Genomic DNA, 23,437 nt, shown 5'->3' with positions numbered 1-23,437 from the left:
TAAGGATAGGATAGCTGAGCTACCTCTCTGGTACTACACAGCATTCGTTATTATTTAATTCGTTGTTTCATTTGGTAAATATAACAGAATACGGCAGCTTTGCCGATATCATTGTGTCAGCAGACGGTCTCTTTGTTGTGTATAATTTTACGATGGGTTTTTGAAGCAGTGCTGCATAAATTGTGGTTTTCTCGCACGTGCGCGATCTTTGAATGCGACCGAACTGCAATCACGAGCGATGGCTGGCTTAAAGAAAACTTACTCCAAGATGGAAGAGAGGAGAGGTGGAGTTTTTATGCAACGTGGCGTATGTGTGAGGATTTTTTGCTGTTGGAAAGTTTGTTATTAAATGGCGAAAGGTGTTGATTGAAAAGCACGGATTTGTAGTGGGTTCGCGTTTGGGTTCGCACAGCTTTGAGTTTGTGTCTTTGTAAAGTCAATAAAGTACGTGCGATGAATAATAGGAATAAAGGAGCGTATAGGGTGAGAGTTCCGATATGAATATAGAGTTATAAAATGAAATGGGCATTTCGATAGGTAGTACCTTACCTAATGAAAATTCGAATATGTAATCCGGTTAGTCCGTACAGGAATTGCAAAGGGTTTCGTAATTATCGCGTAGGTATTTATTTCATTTTATTTTATCAAGCAAAAGTTTGAGGATCTGTGAGGAAATTATTCCAACGGTGAAGGGATTGTTTTGAGTATTATGATATTTATGATCAATTAGCAATCTATTCTTAATAATGAATTTTGTCTAATGAATCTGATAGGTAAATACAAGATACGAGTACCTAATAGTGCTTAGGTACATACCTATAATTGGATATATGTATTTGTTAGGTTATAGTTTGCTAAAGGCCTGCGAATAAAAAATTATAAATTTAGCAATGTAGTTTGAAGCCCATCCGGCAAAAAGTGTCAGTTGACTAACTTTTTTACAGCCCAAAAAAATGCACTCAAATATACCAATCTAAATGAATATAATGAAGATTGATACCCAATGGACTAGGTAATCAGTTAAAATAAATACCCAAGTCTAAAATGAAGCATACATTGGCCTGAAAGAAAAAGTGATTCAAATGATAGGACTATTGAACGACAAAATAGAGTATGGTACTTATTTCAATGACAATTATTGTTAACGACTAAAGAAATGTGATCCACATCCAAATATAACTTTGACTGCCAAAAAATTATTGCCAGGAAAAATAAATGATTCCCACCATAAAAAATTTTTTCCAGGAAAATAACTTATTTTGTAATACCCACCTAGGTGCATAAAAAAAATTGTTAAAATAAACATAATTTATAAATTTTACAAATGGGGAGCCATCGGTTTCAGGATTGGATTTCGGTTTGGGGATTGAAACTTATTCATTTTGAGATTGGATTTGTTTTGGGATTCGTTCTACTAAATTTTCATTTTGGTTATGAATTGTTTCGGTTCTGGGATGAATCGGTTTCAGTTTCAGGATTTTCATTTCAACTAATGTTAAGCCCAAATTAACTAATGGACCCTGCAAGGGTCTAAAAAGTGGGAGGTTTTGACGTGAAGAATATGATGGTGTAATTAGTTTAACGTTTTAAATGCATATTTTGCTCAATTTGTCGAGTAACTTTTGTTATAATCTGAATGAATGGCAATAAGGGTAAGGGCACCAATTATGGACCAGTCCGCAATATGGACCAGCGCCCGTTCTCGTTGGTAATTAGCGCAATCTGTCAGGAAAAAATGTATTCTGATATATTTTTCATCAAAAAAACGAATGAGACAAAAATTATAACTGTAAAGTCAAAACTCGCTGAGAAATTTACAAAAAACTATTTTGAGACACTGAAAATTTTTTTTAGTGTGTTTTTCAACTTTTATTAAAATATATATGTGGTGTAATTTTCTAAATGTCATTGATGTTTATAATATCAAAAAAGGATGTAGTTTCTGCTGGAGTGATCAGTTTTTGCTAAAAATGAGGGTATGCACAGAAATTTTTGGTGCAAAGTTTTTTTTTATGGGGTGCGCTAATATGGACCACTTGTGATATTGAATTTTTTACTCATTTTTTACAGCCGCTGAAAAGGGGAATGCTTGAAATACTTTTTTTTGTTCATTTCTACTAATAAATATGATGTTTTGAAATGTAAAAATATGTTTATTTTGAAATTATTCTTTTGGTGGTCTATATTAGGCGTCCAAAATTTTGAACTGTCATTTTGACACTCGTCATTCAACATTTTGAAAAAAATATTTGAAATTAACCTGAACTGCTTAGAATAAGTTTTTTTGTTCATTTCTACTTTCCACTTACACAAACGAATGTACCTACCCCCCCTCCCTAAATCCTAAGCACCACGCGTAATTTTAAGATCTCTACGAATATTATGTAATAATTTATCAGTCTGTTCTCATGCCTTGAAGATGGTACGTGTCATACCGAAACGGCCGTCGCAGTTCTCGTAATAAATATAGTGTTTTTATAGTAAAAGTGATCTTTATTTCGTCATTATGCAAAGCACTAAAAGTGATAACCTCCTTAACACATTAAAAATTGGAATCCTGAAACTGAATCAATGCATACCATTTACTTTAGTGTGTCATTACTTTAAGTTATTATGTCACTTAATGACCTTAATGTTGTTGATAGTGACTTTAAACTAAATAAATAAATAAATAAATAAATACATAAATAAATAAATGAATAAAATTCTTCATTTGAGATATGTGCGGCAGCATTGCTGCCATTATATCACGTTGAACATTACATAGTTGAAAAAAAAAATTATCTATTGAATACAAATTTCAGATTTAAATTAAGTAAGTAAAAAGACATGATTTTGGTTCCGGGATTGTTTCGGGTTCAGAATTATATCAGTTCCAGGATTTTTTCAGTTTTGGGATCAAGAAAAATAATGATTTCTGTTTCACAATTAAAATGCGGCAGGAATCACAACACTTTCCACCACTGCTTTTCTGCTCATTAATCTGCATACATAATTTTTTACGCAATAAATTCTGCCACTGTCCAATATTCATGAAAAATTTTTGGGCACTGCCAGGGATCGAACCCAAGTCTCAGAGTTGGAGAGCAACTTCTCTACTTACCTAACCACTGGGGAAGCTGATGGAATGAAAGCAAATTTTTCTGTACTATGCTAAAACATTTGCGTAAAATACCGCATTTACACGTGTTATTTAGCAAATATGCGAAAGAATACACCAAAAAACAGGTTAGTGGCATATTTTGTAGTTGGTTTCTTCCAACACGAAGAAACATGCCACGTAATTTGAAAGCGCTGAGGCCTACGCGAGAAAAATACGCTACAAAATGTTCTCATAGCATATTTTTTAGCAGTTTTTTTTTTGGTGTACCAATCCGCCTTCTGAGCAGCACTTTTTCTTGCGCGTATTCAGAATATGTCAATAAACCAGCTGGTTTTGGTGTCTTTTTCAGCGTATGGGCAGATTTTCTCCCAATGGGGATCTTGTATGCGAGTAAGAATATCATCAAAAATATCAATGCAGTAAAATGAGAATAATGTTGGATTAAGTACAGCTCCTTGACATAATTATACCCATTGACTTTTTAGATATAGACTGCTAGTGGCCCATAAACCTAATGTACAGCTATTGTATTGAACATAATAAGTCGAGGTTTGCAATCTGTGCATGCGCCAGCTCTGTTATGACGTTACACTTCAGTGTTTATGGTTCCACAGAGGTACATATTAATGTCATCAGGTATGATATCAAACCTATAAACATGTTTCAGATTTGGGCATGTGCTGAAGCCAAACCTCGACCAACCAATGAACTATGTTCAATACCATTGGCTTATGGACCACTAGCAGTCCATATCTGAAAAGTCAATGGGTACACCTTGCAATATTTTTCTCACTGTTGAATGTGATTAGTTGATTCTGATGATGATGAATGAACAGTTGTGAAGGAAAGATGTGATGATTTTGTTTAGAGCCATTGGAAGTATTTTAGCAATTTTGTGTATTAGACCAGCGTGCCAGATTAAATCAAATGCTTTTTGGATAATCAAAAAGGCTGCTACAGTATACTCTTTGTTTTTGAAGCCATTTTGGACGAACTCTGAGATACGATGTACTTAATGGATGTACTCTTGAAGTTTGTTTTCTGAAGCCAAATTGGAAGAGAGGAATTGTATTCTGGTTTTCAAGTTGATCTTGAAGTCATTTCAGAATTATTTTTTCCAAGAGTTTTTGAGAATGTGTTCAGTAGACTGATTGGACAGCATCAATCTGGTGACGTCAACGTTTTGCCTTTTTTTAGGAATTGCAATAATGACTGCTTGCTTCCATGTAGAAAGAAAATATCCAATTTTTAAACAGGCATTAAACGCCGTGCAAATATTTTCAATACAACTGTTAGGCAGATTTTTCAACACTTTGAAGTTGACGCCGTCAAATTCCTGGTGATTTTTTTGTTTTCAGGTTTCTAATACAAAATTTGATTTCTGGAATACTGGTTAATTTTGCTTTGTCGCGATTGGTTATTGATAACAACGATAGATATTAGGTGGAGGTTGATTGTTATTTGAGTTGGAAGTTTTCTCAAAATAATCACCTGAGGTCTCAGATTTTTCTTCATCAGTTTCTGTGACACTCTTTCTTAAAGATGAACCAATTCGAAAAAAGTTCTGCTTTCCAAAAAAATTGATCTCTTCCAAAAATTGCTAAAAATTGTTTTTTGGTCAAAATTTTCAAAAATTGTCAAAAAATCTTTCTTTTCAGAATTACTTACCTAAAATAATTTTTTTTGACGTGCTATTTATCAATTTTTGTATGTGTAATTTGTATTTTTTATTTGGTACATTATTTCATTTCTTTGATGTGCATAATTTGTCGTTAAATGTAAAATTTTTTGGCGGTGATTTAGGATTTAATTGTTGGTTTGATGTAAACCCTTCTGTGGCAATCACATTGCTTGAAATTTTTCAACGGAATGGAATTCAAATTTGAAAAAATTCGTCCTTAATTGAAGAATAAACACCGAACGATTAATTTCTCATTTTTCAAGGGCTTCTCATTTGCTCTTTTCAAAAATTCAACCTTCGTTAAATTTCAAGCCGCAGGTTTGTCAAACCCTCTCCTCTCCTTAATGAACACTAAAACACTTCTGCCAATATGTACGACGCAATGAAAAACAATAGGGAGAAAGGAAAATAGTACAAAGCTAATTTATCGTAAATAAGATTAAGTATATAAATTGATTTCGAAGCGGAGAAAGTTTTTGCCATAAACGTAGAATGGTTTATTTTGAAGGGTAGGTAGAGATATGAATCGACACGATATTAAAGACTAATTTGCCAAAGACACACACAGACGGAAGACGTGTATAGGCCTGTGCGTGGCTGAAAGGTGTAACAGCTACTTTGAAAGATGAATGAATCCGTTTATATTAAATATAAGGGGGAAATTAGTATATTACGACGTGTAAGCTAGACAAAAGCTCTCTCGCTTTCTCTACCTCTATTTATACACGTTTTGACGGCGCGGCGATGGTATCTGCAGCACACGGGCATCTTGTCACATTGCACGATTGAAAAAGCAAAACGTCGAGAACCTCGGGGTGAAATATTCTTTCGCTACGTTGGCTGGTCTAATTAAACGACGAGATATTGTAATTTAGTAATTATAAGTTAGTAAAACGAGCGGATTAAAATTATTGTAAAACGTGGCGTGGCGTCGTCATCGTATATGTTGAAATGAGCGCGGAATGTTAATGAAAATTCACCATTTTACGTAGTAGTAGTAGAAGAAGAAGAAGCGAAAAAAGCACCGAAGCTTTTATGTTCGCGACAACTTATACTACGAATGTTTACTCGTACGTAATATGTCGGTTGCGTGTACGTATTTTATTTAAAATGTGCTCATCTGAGGCGAAAAATTTGAACGAAATTACATTCCACGCCAAGTTTTACTACACGGCCGCCGCGCCTCTCTCATCACCTTATCCTCTATCTCATCGCTTGGCATATTTTCTTAGCTGGGCTCGAGGCGAAGTAGGGGGGCAGGATTAACATCGTATACGCGTTTTTGCACCAAGCCATAGTAATTTCCATATTTTTAAGCTTTTACAATTTAATCAGCGTAAAATCAACATTGTTCCACCTACAGAAAATGTCGTCGCGGTTAAATAATTAATGCTACTGCCTCGAGATGCTATTCCCCAGAATTTCATCATAAGTAGATATAGTAAACTCCTCCAAGTTATCGAAGAGGAAAAATAGTATCTTACTAAATGAGAAATTCTTTTTTCTGCTTTGTGTTACAGGAACGTACAGTGTATCAATCACAGAATTAAAAGTGCCACCTTATATAAAAAACGGTACAGGTTCGGCGACGATATTAGACTGTTTGTATTCGCTAAGACCTGAAGAACAAACATCCGATTCGGGGTTAGTTGTTAAGTGGTTTTTTAACAAGAGTCCGAATCCAGTGTATCAGTGGATTTATAACCAGAAGCCGCAAGGATTAGGGGTACTGAAAGGAAGACTGTGGCTGGATTACAGGGCCACTGATAATAATGCGACCGCGCATAGAGCCTTGTATATTTATAATCCAACGGTGGAATTATCTGGCGAATATAAATGTACCGTTTCGACGAACGTGGACGAAGACTTCAGTATCAAGAAAATGGTCGTGTTCGGTGAGTACCATATTTTGCATCATTTTTCTTACTAGAGACTTGTGGTAATGTGGCAAAAGTACTGAATTGGTAATTGAATTGAAGAATAGAGGATCCGGAGTGTTTGATGGAGTTTGGTTCAAAAATTGTTATTATAATCAACTTCGATGTTGCTAAAGGAACCAGATCATCTCTGAAGTGGTCGCAATCGATTCAAAGAAGAACGATTTCGAGAATTGGGTCATGATTTTTGAGATTTTTGAAAATGTGTAATTGTGACCAATCAAAATGCGTTGAAAATTTGTGGAAAAATCAAAAAATTATATTAAGCATTATTAAAATGATAATGTGGCTCAAAATTGGGTCAGGGTTTTTGAGATTTTGAAAAAATGTTACAGTCATCGAAGTGGCCTGAAATTTCGGTACACATCAAAAATTCCTATCGAAACTTTTTTTTGAGTACTTTTGAACGATTTTCAGCTTGAAATTGGGTCATTATACTTTCGAGATTTTGAAAAAGTTCTCGTGCGAACCATGAAAATGGACTACGATTTCGGAAAAAATTCACATTCCTATTTTGATGGGTATATTTTCTGAGCATCTTCAAAGAATTTTAAGACCAAAATTGAGACAATTTTCAAGATTTTTGAAAAAGTGTCATGCCCACCTTTCAAAATGCGTCAAAATTTCGCAAAAAAAAGAAAAATTTCCATGCAAACTTATTTGAGCAATAAAATTACAAACACTCCCCTCCCTTCCCTCCAAAAAATGAAGTATTTTGACCAGAAAATTGGTCATGAATCATGATTTTCAAAATTTCTGAAAATGTTTCATGCATACGCGACGTAGCGTATTAAAATGGCTTTAAAATTTTCGAGAAATTCAAATTTTTGGGTAAGAAATGATTTTTGAGCTCTTTTGAAAAATATTGAGTCCCTTTGGTCAAGAATTTCGGGATTTTCTAAAAAAAATGATATGTCAACTGTTAAAATGCGTTAATATTTTGCGGAAAAACCATAAATTTCTACACATTTTTTTTGACGATTGATGAGGTATTTTTGTAAGAATTTGTTAGTCCAAAATTCGGTCATGATTTTTGGAATTTCCAAAAAAAAAGATGTGGCTTGTTAAAACCGATTAAACTTTTTCGAGAACATCTAAAATTTCTATTTGATACCTTTTTTTGGGTGGAGGAGGGAGGGAGAGGTTTCAGAACTTTCAGGATAGAAACGTTGATTTTTCAAAATTACTTAACAACCGGAAAATTTACTCAATTTTGAGCTCAAAATCTTTCAAAAGTGCTCAAAATGAAACCGAAGATGGAAGTTTTTGATTCTCTTCCGAAATTACAGCCCATTTTGATAGGTTCAATGGCAGATTTTTCAAGATCCCTAAAATCATAAGCCAATTTTAAGTTCAGAATTCTTCAAAAAAGCCAACAATTATTTTTAAACACGTGTTTTAAATGAAATTTTTGATTTTTTACCAAAATAAGCAAATTTTTATAGCTTGTGTGACGATTTTTTCAAAATATTAAAAAACTACCAAAATTTAAGGTGTAAATATTTATCAAAATTGCTCAAAAAGCATTTTCGCTGAAAAGTTTGAATTTCTCAAATAATCTTAACTCATTTGATCGATTGTATGAGAACATTTTTCAAAATCTCGAAAATCATAACCCAATTTTGGGATCAAAACTTTTTAAAAAGGCTCAAATTTTTTCAATGGTGCTCGAAAAAACTTGAAACCAAATTTTTTGATTTTCTACTAAAATCTGAACACATTTTGATAGATTGCTTATCACTTTATGAAAATTTCAAAAATCCCAACTCAATTTTGGGCACAAAATAACTCAAAAAAAATTGTCATCGAGGTATTTGAATTTTTTTAAAGTTTTTTTTGCCGAAACATAAATTGATCTCAGCTCTAGAGATTTCAACAAAATTCGCGCAAATTTGGTATTTAGACTTGTTTGGCGTGCGAATTGAGAAGTTTGAGTGGGGATGACCTTGAGTAAATAAGTTATTCGAAGATGTCCAAATTTTTGGGATGGGGTAAAGAGAAGTGAAAAATACCAAAAAATACAAACTTGAAACCATTCGATAGGAAATCAAAACTTGTATAATGTATCCAAAAACCAGCCTCCTAGAGCGATTTGGAGAGAAAAAAACTGATTTTTTCGTGTTTTTCTGACCTTGAAAAATCGTGTGTCACTCCCCACCCCACCCCCAGCATCCCTTGCTGTAGAAGTGTCTTTAGGGGGTTTCGACTCTCTGATTTTAAGTGATGCATTTTGGCTCCTAAAATTTTTGTCAGAGGATGCTTAGGACTAATGATGTTAAGAGAATAGAATACACCGAGCCTGAAAATAAGAATATTATCAATTTTATTTGTTTGTAAATATCCCCAGTATTCTGATTATGGGAAATTATTGAGTCCTCAAAGTGTACCTCTTCGATTTTTGGGATTTCATTTTCTTCAAAAATTCTTCTAAAAAGGCTGTAATGAAATTCAATATTTCAAAATTTGAGTAGGTATCTTCTCACTTTGAGTTATATTTTCAGCAAACTTAGAGGAAATTTTTCGAAAAACTTTTTTAGTCAATTCAAATTTGTATGAACTGAATTTCATCAGAGTGCAAAAATAAGCAACACATTCAGACATTTTGGTTTTTCTGATTTCTTTGCAATCCTATTCTCAAAAAGGCAGCCTCTCATTACTCAAGCTTAACTCAAGCTGCAGTTCAAATCCAGTGACATTTTTTTCATCCTGCAGATCTGTAGGTATGTCTGCCTACATTCACATAAAAATGCATCCAGCGCAATTGTCGTTGACGTGACTTCGTAAGCTGGAAACTTTTACACTCATTATAGGCGTGTGTTGGTAAAATGTGCTACACTTTGGACAAAACGGGTTATAATGGCGTAGAGTGTAATAAACGTTCGAAGTAATAATGAAAAATGACGAAAAAAAAGTAAAACAAAAAAAAAATAAAAAAGATAGAGGGTAAAAAAAGAGGTCAAATATCCTAGTTAATAATTTTATCACATCTCTGGCGAGAGTACACATTGTTATACGTGGACCAAGTTATAGTCAGTCGCGAATACTCATACAATAGTACATACAACGATGCGACATTCTCTTTCAAATACACGCGAACGTCGAACACACATAGATCCACACTCCACAGTCCACAGTCAACGCGAGCACAAAAGAGAGGTAAAGACTGAGGTACACCTAGAGAGTGACGAATGAAAAAGAGATGGAGATACGAAACGGGGACGGGGAAACGGAAAAAGAAAAGCTTTTAATGCAAGAAAAGTCATAAAACGAAACAAAAAAATAGGAAAGTTCGAATTTAAGTTACATAAAAGCCGGACGTGACATTGGCGGTGAGTGAAAAGGGGTTACAGGCTACTCTTAAGCGAACTACGTGACAAGGATCAAATAAATACGAAACTGGATGAGGAAAAAAAAAGAAAAAGGGCAAAAAGCAGGCGCACTTTCGTCCCGGAACAACGAATTTGGAGCCGGCGATTTATCTCTACTCGGCCAGCATGCCGTGGCGACTCGCGTGCATGCATATACGAGTTATTGCAGGAGTATGGTCGTATAGTTACAAGGCGGCGACTAAATTTAGGATAATGCCGTTTCAGATTACGTTATTTGCGAGTTGTGCTGTGCTACGACGGCCGAAATTTATGAACGAGCGAAATCATACGTAATTTTTTTTCTTGCGCCCGACTTTTGATATGAATATTTTAAACGACCTCGAAAATGTATATGGTTCGAAAATGGATGACGGCAGGGTGGAAGGGGTTCAGCCTATGGACACGGGTTTGTGCCTTTTTTTCCCGACTCGCACAGCTCACTGGATTGGGATACGGCTACTAAGGCGACGTAATTTATGGTATAAAAAATAGGCTATACCTACCTACTGAAAAACCGTGATATATTTTTACCTAAAAATTACAATGACAAATGGAATTTGGTCAATATTTTCCCCCCTTTTTGGAGCTGCGAGTTGTTTCAAGCTGTAGCGTTGAAAATATCGATAGAGGATATTCGTCGATGCATCAACATCGAATTGAATGGAATTATGAGATAACTAGCCCCCTGGCCGCTTCGCGGCCCAAACCCCATGCGAGTTCCGAGGGCGAAACCCCCTAAATACTAAGCATGAAATTTAAAAAAAAAATAGTAATCCAAAAAACGCACTTTTCATGTGAAAAAAATTTTGCAAAAAAAAATTGGAAAAGTAATTTCCTCTTCCTAAAAATTACCTAAAAATCTCGTTTTTTGCATAAAAAATATCAATGACTAAAATTTTTGAATTTTTCTACCTACACTCCTACAGCTTTTGAAATGGGCATTATTTCTGAAGATTCCTTCATTTTGGTCTCTGAATTAAGAAAATTTTGTGATTTTCCCTACCACTAAATCTTATCGATGCTTCTCCCCCTCCATTTTCAAGCTCTCCCTTGTGTCGTGGGATATTGCTTCAATGAGAAACTGCGACTATTTCGCAAAAAACGAGTCCGATCACAAAACGAACGTCAGTTTTGGCTTCAGCGACCACAAATTAGTCAAAAAAGTAACTAAAAATACATACAAAATTTGACAACTTTTTTCTACCTCATTTTTGAATCCAAAAATTTTGCCATTCCTGAGAGAACAGTGTGCGTTGCTGAAAATCTGATGCTGGAAATGAATTCGCTGTCCCTAAAAACCCCTTGGCCAAAATTTTCAGCTCGATTGACGACCAAAAGTTTTTTTGCCCAAAAAAATTTATGAATTAACCCCTTTGCATTTTTTGGATTTTTTTGATTTCCAAAAAAATCGAGTAAAATGTCGTTTTTTCGACTAATTTGAGGTCGCCAAGTCCGAATCTGGTGTCCATTTGTGTCGTGGGATGCTGCTTCAATGAGAAATTGCGACTATTTCGCAAAATATGAGTTTGATCGCAAAACGAACGCCAGTTTTGGCTTTAGCGACCTCAAATTAGTCAAAAAACGTCATTAAAAATACAAAATTTGACAAACTTTTTAGCTCATTTTTGAGTCTAAAAAATGGAAAATTTCCAGTAGAAGGAAGTGTCGTCGGGATAATCTGACACAGGAAATGAATTCGCCGTCCCAAAAAACCTCCTATCCAAAATTTTCAGTCCAACTGGCGACCAAAAGTTTTTTTGTCCAAAAAAATTCATGAAAACCCCTTTGCATTTTTTGGATCATTTTGATTTCCAAAAAACTCGAGTAAAACGTCGTTTTCGACTAATTTGAGGTCGCCGAGTCCGAATCTGGTGTCCATTTGTGTCGTGGGACGCTGCTTCAGTGAGAAATTGCGACTACATATTTCGCAAAATATGAGTCCGATCGCAAAACGAACGTCAGTTTCGATTTTATTCTCTGTTTTCAAATTTGTTTTCAATGTTTTTGATTTTATTTCCAATTTTTAAATTTCAGTTTTTGCATTCCAACTTTTTTTCAGAGTTTTCTCTTTTAATTTTGCTTTCAGAATTATTCTAAATTTTATTTTCAGTTTTAGATTTCAATTTTGAACTTTTATTTTGGTGTTGATTTTTAATTTCATCTTCGGTTTTTTGATTTTGAAAAAGAAATTAAAAACTGAAAATCAAGTGAAGGTGTTTGAAAATAAAATCAAACCTTGAAGAAGTAAGAATGAAAAAATTAAAAAACTGAAAATTCCGAAAACAAAATGAAAAATTTGAAACAAAATAAAAAACTAATGCTGAAAAAATGAAATAAAAAACCGACAACAAAATTATCAACTAAAATTGAAATCAAAAACTGAAAATTAATTTGTAACTTTAGAAATGGAATAAAAACTAAGATTAAAATCGAAAACTCTGAAATTTAAATAAAAAGTCGAAATTTAAACTAAACATTCTGAATATGAAATCAAACATTGAAAATGAAGAATAAAATGGTAAATTACGGAAATGAAATGTGAACAAACTCTCATAATGAAGTGGGAGTGTTTGAAAATAAAATTGGAAGAAACTAAAAATTCGGAAAATAAAACCAAAAATTAAATTGAAAACTCTGAAAAAAGTCAAATTTACACCGAATAAAAAACTAAAATTCCAATAAAAAAAAAAAAAAATTAAATTAAAACTCAAGAGTAATATTGAAAATTTTTGAAATAAAGTGAGATTGTTTTGAAGTAAAATCAGAAATTGATAACATTATGAAAAACTGAAACTGAAATCAAGTGGCCTCTTAAGGTCACTGACCTACTTGTCTAGCCCCTCATGATTGTGTGTCTGTCCGTTCGTCTGTCTGTCTGTCTGTCTGTCTGACCTCTTGAGGTCATTTACCATTGTGTCTGGACTCTCAAAGTCATTTACTTGCCTATCTACCCTCTCGAAATGATCGTGTGTCTGCCTGTCCGACTTCTTTAAGGCCATTGACCCATCTTCCTGGTCTGTCAATAACGTCTGTATTCTTGTTTGGCCTCTCAAAGTCGTTGACTTGTCTGTCTTGGCTTCTCGTGGTCGTTTGTCTGGCCTCTCAAGGTTGTCTAAGTGCTTGTCTGGCTTCTTAAGGTCATTGACCCACCAGTCCGGCTTCTCAAGGTCGTCTACGTTCCTGTCTGGCCTATTAATGTTATTGACCCGCGTCCGTCTTGCCTCTCAATGATTGACCCGTCTCCATGGTCTGTCAATGTCGTCTGTATTCCTGTCTGGCCTCTCAAGGTCATTGACTTGTCTGTCTGGCTTCTCATGATCGTCTGCTTACCTGCCTGCCTGGCCTCTCAAGGTTGCCTGAGTGCCTGTCTGGCTTCTCAAGGTCATTGACCTGTCAGTCCGGCTTTTCAGGGTCGTCTTTGTTCCTGTCTGACCTATTGCAGTTATTTTGACTCGTCTGTCTGGCCTCTCACAGTCGTCTTTAGTCTTGGCTGGTCTCTAAAGTTATTGACACGTCGTCGGTCCGGCCTCTCAAGATCTTCTGTGTTCTTGTCTAAGATCACAAAAAAAAATTCGAAGGTTACCTACATAGAAACAACTGATGCAAAACTCTATCGAACTGGTTTAAAAAATTGTCTCGGTGGGAATTTTCAAGTTTTAGCAGCATAAAAACATGCTAAGACACCCTTTTATAAAACAAACTATACCAGAGTTGCAGAAAAGGTACCTCTACCTATATTTTATACTGACACAATGACCCGGTTAGAAGTGAGACCAAAAATTAATAATTTACCCTTAAGTATGCGGAAAAATGAGCCACCATCTAGGCGAGGTGAAGTATAAGACGAATTTTTCCAACCCTTCGGGCGACGTTATTACTATACACATATTTAATGTCGTGTAATTCCGACAACAAGACGATTTCCGTTTACTTATAAAAGAGAAACGTAGCCCTGCTCTGTAAGTATACGCGAATGTTGGGAAAAGTTGTCGAGTGATAGATGTGCCTTGAAAGCATCCTGAAATAAGTGTTCGAATTTCCAACAAATGCTGATATATTTCCAGAGCTTTATTTTTTCTCTTCTATACTTTTCCATGTTCGAACTCGAACCTGAAATCTGATCCATTAGCGATGATGTATACGTAATGTTGTATTATTATATGGGCCCGCGACTCGACTCGACTTTGCCAACGTTCAGTTCGACGATGGTTGCTGCTGCTCGTCGTGTTTTTCTTATGCCTTTTTCCTATATCGTCGACGTCTTGGTGTGCGTGTGTCTGCGTATAGTTTGCTCTTACCCATTGTTAGTTATGTTTGTATTTTGTTTTCGCGGGACGACTCAGCTGGTGTAAAATGACGTCAAGGATTTAGGTTATGTAGGAGCTCGATTTGGCAAAAATGAATGGATTCCGATAGGTATTATAATACTTGTATAGATGTTCGTGTATAGGGCAAAGTTACCCAAATTAGACATAGGTATTTTTTAGGTCATATTTTTAATACGTGAATACGAGTAAATATAGCTAAACGATGGTAACCATTCGTGGTTGATATAAATATTTAACCTTGTATAGATGAAAAATGGATTGCGAGATCGATTTATATTTGTGTATTACAGTACGTATTGAAATTGTACACCAAACAGAGGATTACCGATATGTAAACAGATATCAATTGAATTTCATTATTCGATGTAATGCGCCATTTTTCTTTTCATGTTCGAGTTCGGTTTCCAATGTCGATATGGGACGTGTCGAAAAACGTTTTACATTATGTAGGAAGCATAGTAATAGTCGTAGATATATAGTCTGATTGAGTGTTTATTTTTTAAGCGAATGGGTCTTTATGAGTCGATGCTGTATATGCTATTGAATGGCTGGTTCGTTTTTGAAATCGTTCTATTTTAATGGCCCAAGGAATTGGCGAATTTATTTATAATCTGGGCTAAATAAATAGACATTTGGTAAATATTTTCCGTCGAATGGTATAGTCGTTATGGTTGTTAATTGACTATGTACTACGAGGTATGGCTTTTGTGTTTGTAGACTTTGAATTAGGCAAACCATTATAAAATAGCTGGCTTATTTTGATTTGCTAATTTCAAAAAAAGTATACCTACATACGAATTAGGTTGGTGCTCTTTGGAGACATTTTTGATCGTTTTGGGCTCCATATGAAATTCTAGGTGTGTTGGGTTAAGAGATGTGTATGTTCAAGCATCAGCCCTGATATGGAGTTTCTCAGAATTTGGATTACTGTTTCCTCTTCCTTATTATATTCTGTAAAAAAAAAAAAAACTCATAGGTGACTATAAATTAAACATTGCAAAAAAAATCATTTTGAAGTTGGTTATCATCACGTCTTTTAATTCATTTTATGAGGTCGAAGTATTCGCAATCGTGAGTAGTAGGAATATACCAATTCGTAGCCAGGACCATAGTCCATATAGCCCATTTGACTAGGTAGTCCATTATCGATTGACCATAGTCCATTACCTTATGGACCATAGTCCTGGCTACGAATTGGTGTAAAAATCGGTATTTTTCAGTTGAAATTACCATTTTGGCAGCCACTACTCTGGACTAGTCTGGACTATAGCTTCAGACTATAGCTAGCTAGTCCATAAATCTGCGCCTGCCTACTCTGGACTACCACTATTCTGGACTAGTCTGGACTATTCCACTAGTCACACCTCAACCCCCCCCCCCAATTTACCTGCAAGAGTGTATGAAAAATAAAAAAAAAAAAACGATGAAAATAAAAATGAAAAATGTATACAAAAATAAAAAATAAATATACACAAAAATTGGAAAAAATAATTCATAAATAAAATGCATTATTCATCACGATGGGGATGTACAGTCCGAGGCTGTTTTCGGCAGTAAGCGCAACTTAGGCTGACATCAAGCCAGTTGATAATGCACCTATGTCCTATGGCATATCTTGTGGTTACATGGTCTTGTGACCCAAACCTCTCGATTTTTAAGGAGGCAAGTGCGGCACCGCCCCCTTTGATACACATTTTGCCCACGGAACCAAGCTCTCCTACTGTACAGGCGGCGGTTGGATGCCACCCTCCTGACTGCTGCACCATTCCAGATTGGGCGGAAACGTGCTGGATCACCCCCCTCCTCGTCAGTGGAGATGTCCGAGTCACTTTCTTCTTCAATGGCAACGTTCTGAGCAGCGACATTTGCGGGGATGGGGGTGACCTCTGCGACAACAACATTGCCTTCATTCATGGCAGCAGCAGCAGCTTCTGCAACAAGGACGACATCCTCAACGACAACTGCAACGACAACGTTGGCTGCATTTACAGCAGCAGCATCCGCGGCAACATCCACTACAACATTGCCCACATTCTCTGGAACAGCTGGAGCAGCGTTTTCAGGAGCGGTATCAATGATGATGGGTTGAGGTTGTGGTTGAGGGGGTGGTGGTGGTGGTACCACATCATTGTTAGCAATCATAATCACCTCCGGCCAATCATCTCTAGCACTATAGGTACATCTACAAAAATAAAAAAAAGAATGAATAAAATAGGTGAAAAAAATGTCTTCCTTTTAACCACATAGATCTCGGCTTAATTATAAATTCATCGTAAAAATGAGGATATCTTCTTGTAGGAAATTTAATTCTCTACAAAATAGGTCCTATGCGCATTTTGATAACATTGAAATTATTTTTTTCTTTTATTCAATTTTCAAGTATACAGATCTAAGCTTAATTTTGGATTTATCGTAAAAATGGGGATATCATTGCGTAGGAAATTTAATGCTCTACAAAATAGGTCCCTCTCATATTTTTATAACATCAAAATTACGCGAGATACATAGATTTGAACCAGTGGAAGTCATTTTTTTTTCATTAAAGGTGTTGAAAATCCAAAAGAAATAATTTCAAAGCCACATGTCTCACGTGATTTTAAAGTTATCATTTCCTACATAATGATATCCTCATTTTTAAGAATATCTTCAAAATTGAGCTAATACTTGAAACAATCAAAAATTGAAATTGATTTTTTCTTTTCAAGTACATAGACCTCCGATCAATTTAAATTTATCATGAAATAAATATTTGCGAATTCGTGCATATTCACAGCAGAAATGAAAATTCATAGCCCTGTACAATAATAAATATAAGCAGAATAAAAACTTACCATTATAAGAAATGGATCTCAACAGCAGCTTGAATCTTAAAAATGGTATACTCTGATCAACACTAGAGCAGCTAAAATTCTCAACTAACACCCACAGCAAAGTCAAATAACAACTAAATGAACGAATTCACAGTTCACTTGAAAAACTGACCACCAGAGATCTACATGTGTACCCCTCACCCCTCTCCTTTGGCTAAGAAACACTCGCGAAACATACCTTAACAGTAAAAGAAAGTCTAGACATGAAAGTCTAGACAAGTTCTCCTTTCAGTACCAGGTATGGATGGCACAATAGAGCAAAAGATGTACAATTGAGTGTGAAAAAATCAATCAACTTGTCAAAGTCTAGCCAGGATAACGATTTTTTCAAGTTTGATTTTTTCACAGTAACAGGTACCAAGTATGAAAAAATAAACGATGTCTAAATGTACAAAAATGCTGGTGCAGAGAATAATAATTCATCACGTTGAAATTATTTTCTCACAGCCACAGCAATGTAGTGAAAAAAATCAAGGGTGACGATGTCGGATCTCAAAGTCCCCAACCAACTCCCATTGTGGGCAGACGGAAGCACGCAGCAGGCTGAAATTTTTACCACATGACTATTGAATCTTTGCGAAGACGTGGTAGAAATTTCAGCTGGATTCGCCATGCGAGATGTTTTTTACACGCGTTTCATCAAGGTATTGATCATCAACCCATTCAGGTTTTATTTTCATCAATTTTGTCATTATTTTTGCTATCGTGTCATTTTCTCGATTTACATGAACTAGAAATTGGGTATAATTTGAATACCTATACAAATCGTGACACATTCGATATTTACCTGGTAAAGTTCATTTTTGGATTTTCCAGAGGAGTGATTTGAAGCTTCTGGAAAAAATTGAAAAATCGCAGTGTTGTATAGAATATTAATTGACTTTTCTCAAAAAACTTACAAAAAAGTAGAATTAAGATCCCTTTTTCCAAATCAAAAATTTTGTAAAGGGGAGAGTGAGAAAGATCAGAGATGGTAAAAATTATTATAAGCACTGGGTAGGGATTTTCCAAGAATTATTCCCTAGGGAGGGAATATTTCTCTTCAACCTAGCTAGCTCCGAGAGTAGGCTTTTAGATCCTTAACAGTCTCAACTACATCAGAAAGGTCTCAAAGTGAAATAAAACACCTTGACAGAACAGTTTATACACATTTTAATGATATAATTATTATTATAAGCAGTCCAGCAAAAGTAAACTAAATTAATATGAAATTAGATGAAAATATTTATCACATGTGTGAGCAAGGTGAGTACTACCTTGCTTCTATGGTCAGATGCCAATCTGACTAGATTAATTACAATTTACAACGTTCACAGGAAAACCTGGCAATTGCACAAAAAAGGTATGGCAGATCAATCTGAGATATATTAAAATCATATCTCTCGCCTAAAATATTGAATTAATGACTGTTGAACACTCACCATTTCAATATTTTAATTTCATATGATTGGAAAATGAGTAGTTTCCTAGACAGTTTTGTGGTTGGAAAATATGTCTTTAACGCATCTATCAAAACAAGTGCGGAAAGTAGTGGAAAGTAACTGTTTTTCGCACATGTTTACAAATTCAAAATTAGCCATTTTTTAAAATTTCAGCATTTATTTTCCTCTCATATGAAATTAAAATAGTATATGCGACAGGATTGGACAGTAACGCGATTAACTTTCCACTCCTATCATGTAATATACTATTCACTATTAATTGAAGATGGGCGAACGCAACCCATAGGAAAGGTATTTCACCCTCTCCCTAACACTGTACACAATACACATGTAAAGGCTCGTTTACACTATGACAGCGCTGTCGTGATAGTGCTTTCGCGAAAGCTGTTGATTTTCATGCTTTCATGACAGAGGTGTTTACACACAACGTACACTTTCAACCCTTCAATCTGACCTAATGAGCTTGTTTTGTCTTTAAACCATAAAATATGACCAGAAATATGAAAATATTGAACATTTAACTTCATTTTACATTACTTAGTCATAATTTATAAAGGTAAGAAAAAAACTCAAACACCTTACACTTATGTGACAGTGCTGTCACACCATCATGAAGTGCTGACAGTTCTGTTTACATTATGAAAGTTGCTGTCATGACAGCGACTTTCATGACAGTACTGTCATAGTGTAAACGAGCCTTAAGTCCCCTCCCTTGCATCCCCTAATACTATTAAGTGCGGCAGCAGTCATTGGTAGAAAGACAACATCTTTCTATGTCTGGATGATAGAAAGATGATCCAAGAAACCCAAATCGACATCACGTTAATTTACATTAATTCAAGCACATATTAAATAAATGGAAACATCACTATTAGGGGATGAGGGGGGTGGCCCTTGCCTGCCTTTGTATTTACACTGTTGACAAAAAGCATTAGCTTACTCGAGTCGCTAAACTAGAAGTGGTTCTCATTAGTTTTAGATCTTTGCATTGGACTGAAGATCTAAAGAATTTTAACACATATACCGGTTTTTCCCACTCTTATGGAAGAATTACACTAATATTTCCCACTGAGGAATTACATCTTGAACCATCCATGGCAGGTGTTTGCATAGAAATTGGACCAATTAAATCTGGATAAAATTGTTAAAAAGGTCGAGAATAAGCCACAGATGGTAACTGCCCAAATTCATTTTCAAGCCTTTGGAGACATCAAAAATCACACTGGAGGCTCCAGAATGACCAAGAATGGCAAAATCTGGTCTGAGAGAGTTGATATCAGTTTTAGGACAAATTTTCATCATTTTTACCGAATAAAATTTGCATTTATTTTTTTTAGAAACCATAATTCATCGAAATGTCGAAAATGACCAGCTTTGAATTTTCAAAAATTAGCCGAAAATCTAAAAATTAATTTGGCAACTTAAATTTTTATTATGACTTATGAAGTTACATATATTTTCTGTTCAATAAAATATCAAATCGTTCATTTTACTAGAAAAAAGAATTTTGCAGATGTTTTTTTAAGCGGTACAGGTATTTTTTGCTCATTTCGGTTCATTTAATTCCATAATTATAAATTTTGCTTATTGGACTTTAATGAAATCTAAACACTGATTCAATTTTTAGAAGGTGCATTATTCAATATAATGAATGCGCTTGGAGAATATGTACATTTTTTTTTAAAGAAATAAAATTTTTATTGTGAAATATTTAGACAGATTTAACCAGTATATCAGGGCTTCCTGTAACGTGCAGCTCCGCACATTTTGTGCAGCTCCAAAAAAAACTTGTGCAGTTGGAAAATGGTTTGTGCAGTTCCATTTTTTAAAAATCATCATTCAAATTTAAGAATTTTGAAGCAAAAATTATAAACTCCTTCGTTTATCACATAAGAAAACATAGTTCTTATATCTCTCAAATTATCAATTTTCGAGAGCTTTTGCCCTCGCTTCGCTCGGGCCTGTTTGCTTTTTACTTTCAATTTTAAAGTTTTCAAAAAAAAATCATTTCAATTTCAAATTTTGAAGCAAAATGATAAACTTTTTTTCAAGTAGGTAACTCATACCACTAAAAAGCATCGTTTTTTATACCTCTTGAAAAACTGATTTCTGAGAGCTTTCGCTTTCGCTTCGCTCTCGCTTCGCTCGGGCCATTTGCTTTTTTTTTAGTTTTTCGATTTAAAAAAAAATCATTCAAATTCCATTTTTTATGCTTCTCAGGATACCAATTTTCGACAGATTTTGCTCTCGCTTCGCTCGGGCTCGTTTGCTTTTTAGTTTCACTTTAAAATTTTTCAAAAAAAATTAATATTCGAATTTCAAAATTTTGAAGCAAAATGATATGTACTTAAACTTTTTAGAAGTACCTACGATTAACTCCTCACACAAAAAAACATCGCTTTTTATAGTTTTATTTGCCTGTATATTTCATTCTTCCAAAATTTTGAGTGGGAAATTTCTAGGGAAAAAAGTCATATCACATTATCAAAAATTAGACTTCAATTTATTCAAGTTTGTGCAGCTCCAAAATTTCCTTAGAGGAAGCCCTGCAGTATATCTATAACATCTTACACTAGCCTATAAGCAGAAATGGATGGAATAGAAAATAAATGATAGCGATTCGGAGTTGATGATCAAGTGTTGCACTCTGGTGGTAGAATGCATGAAATATGTACATGTTGACATGCTGAAATGGGGACATTTCCATACTCACGCACGCTTCCACACGCGCACATTCGACTTGTCGAGATGCGATTCTCTACACAGTTATTTCAATACGTCCCTCGTTCTGCAAGTCGATGGTGGCGCCGCCACGAGATCTCCAGGACTGAGATAAATCAATTCTTATTGTCAAATATTTATCACGAGTAGAAGGCTTCCCTTTTGGTTCACCTTGTGGTATTTTAGGTTGAGGAGTCGATGATGCATCCAGGTCGGAGTTAACTTGTTGTCCATCTTGGTAGATTGCCAAGACTCCATCGTTAGAGTAATAAGAAGTAGAATGAGGCTTATTCCGTTCACTTTCACTTTCTGGATTTTCTGATTGAGAAGTCGACGATGCATTCAGGTCGGGATCAACTGGCCAGTCCAGGTCAGGATTAACTTGCCAGTCTGTAAAATGTATCGAGTCTTCCTTATTACGAGTAGTATAATAACCAGAAGTAGAAGGTTTCTTTTCAGATTCATCTTCTGGAATTTTGAATAATTGAGGAGTCGATGATTCTGATTCTTTCGGGTATTCGTCATTTTCTTCCGGAATATCTAATTTCGGTGTAGAATCTGTTTCTGTATGGTTGGAATTGAAATTTGATTCTTGTTCGTGCGAATTCGTGATATTTGTTGGCTGAGAAAAATCAATACGAAAATATTCAAGTACATAATATTAGCTTACAGTCATTTTAGGCAAATTTTGACGTTTATCCGAAAATTGACACGTAAAAGTGACGAGTATAGGCTTAAACATGATGCATTGGTGCTAGTTATTTGGCTATAAAATGTATACTTACGAGAGAATGTATTCCACAATTTATTATGAGGAGTATGACGAAAGGAGCTTTCTTGAACATTGCAATTAAAGTATGTAGGTAAGTAGGTAGGTATATTAAAAAATGATTTCAAAATCGCACAAGATATTTAGAATGAAAACTTGAGTAAGGTACTAATACAGGTTAGTATAGGTACTTTTTTACAACGTACTTTATTGTAAAATCTACGCAAATAACTAAATGTGGGAAATTATTGCACTTAATTTAATTTTTATCGCGACTGTAATAAGTATGACTGAAATAAACTTTAATAACACTACGATAATAATCGATCTTTCGTGCCATTCATCTGATACTTATATAGGTACCTTCGACATGGTTTTTATTCTACTCCGCACGCTTTTAATACCTATACAAATCTTCACAACTCTCCTCATCTTTAGTATTATAGGTAATTTTCTTAGAAAAATTCCAATTATAAGACGTGATTTGAAGGAATTTGCATATTTGAAACTTGGTTATCATCACGTCTTTTGAGTCGTTTTACAAGTTCTATACAATCAATCGGATGACTCATCGCAAATGAATTTCGTTTTATTTCATTTTTTAGTGCAGGTATAGATAAGTATTGAGTAAGTCATTAATTTTCCTACTTTATTACCTACTTTTTATATTTGATGTCGGAGTTGGAAATTTTTGAAATTTTTTTGAAGGAGAAGGAAGGAGGTTAGACCTTGATGTAAGATGACAAATGATACAAACCTCAGTTCTCAGCAAAGTGAATTTAGAGAGCCAGAAAAATGATAAGTCAAAGTTTTTAAGAAGTGTTCTGGTACAAAGTTGGAGTTTTTTCCCGTTTGTGAGTAGGCATGTAAGCATGATTGGTGAATAAAATTAAAAAATGAAAATTATACAGCAATGAAATATTTATTTTTCAACTCGCAAGGGAACCTTCCAAAATCGCACTCTCAGATTCGAGGAGAACTGAACTGGGTCGAAAGATCATGCCTTAAAACATTTGTATCATACCACATAAAATTTGATCTGCTAAAATTCATTTTTGAATTTTGAAGAATTTTTAAAAATTAAAAAATTCAGAGAACCTGGCTCAAGGGCAATTTTCAAACTTTTTCATGATGTATAATTTTTTTGGAGCGAAGTGAATGAATGTGAATAATCCCTCCAATTCAACCCCTACACATCAATAACTACCATTTTTGAGA

The 23,437-nt window shown here is 34.8% G+C and overlaps 2 protein-coding genes across 2 annotated transcripts in view; one reads left to right on the top strand and one right to left on the bottom strand.

Moving 5' to 3' along the window:
- LOC135845344 (uncharacterized) overlaps positions 1–23,437 on the top strand; it is a 426,634-nt gene that overhangs the window by 218,746 nt on the left and 184,451 nt on the right. Inside the window, exon 2 of the mRNA XM_065363834.1 lies at positions 6,305–6,679. Within this exon, the coding sequence (XP_065219906.1) occupies positions 6,305–6,679 (375 nt within the window). The remainder of the gene's footprint in view (positions 1–6,304; positions 6,680–23,437) is intronic.
- Positions 20,395–22,597, bottom strand: LOC135845345 (uncharacterized). Its single transcript, XM_065363835.1, has 2 exons — positions 22,236–22,597; positions 20,395–22,072 (listed from the first exon to the last, which is right to left on the bottom strand). The coding sequence occupies exons 1-2, from the start codon at positions 22,293–22,295 to the stop codon at positions 21,488–21,490; spliced, it is 645 nt and encodes a 214-aa protein (XP_065219907.1). The 5' UTR covers positions 22,296–22,597; the 3' UTR covers positions 20,395–21,487.

This window comes from Planococcus citri, chromosome 4 (assembly GCF_950023065.1).
Source record: "Planococcus citri chromosome 4, ihPlaCitr1.1, whole genome shotgun sequence".
NCBI classification, from domain to species: domain Eukaryota; kingdom Metazoa; phylum Arthropoda; class Insecta; order Hemiptera; family Pseudococcidae; genus Planococcus; species Planococcus citri.
The sequence above is the reverse complement of the archived record's forward strand: the minus strand, read 5'-3'. Positions and strand labels throughout refer to the sequence as shown.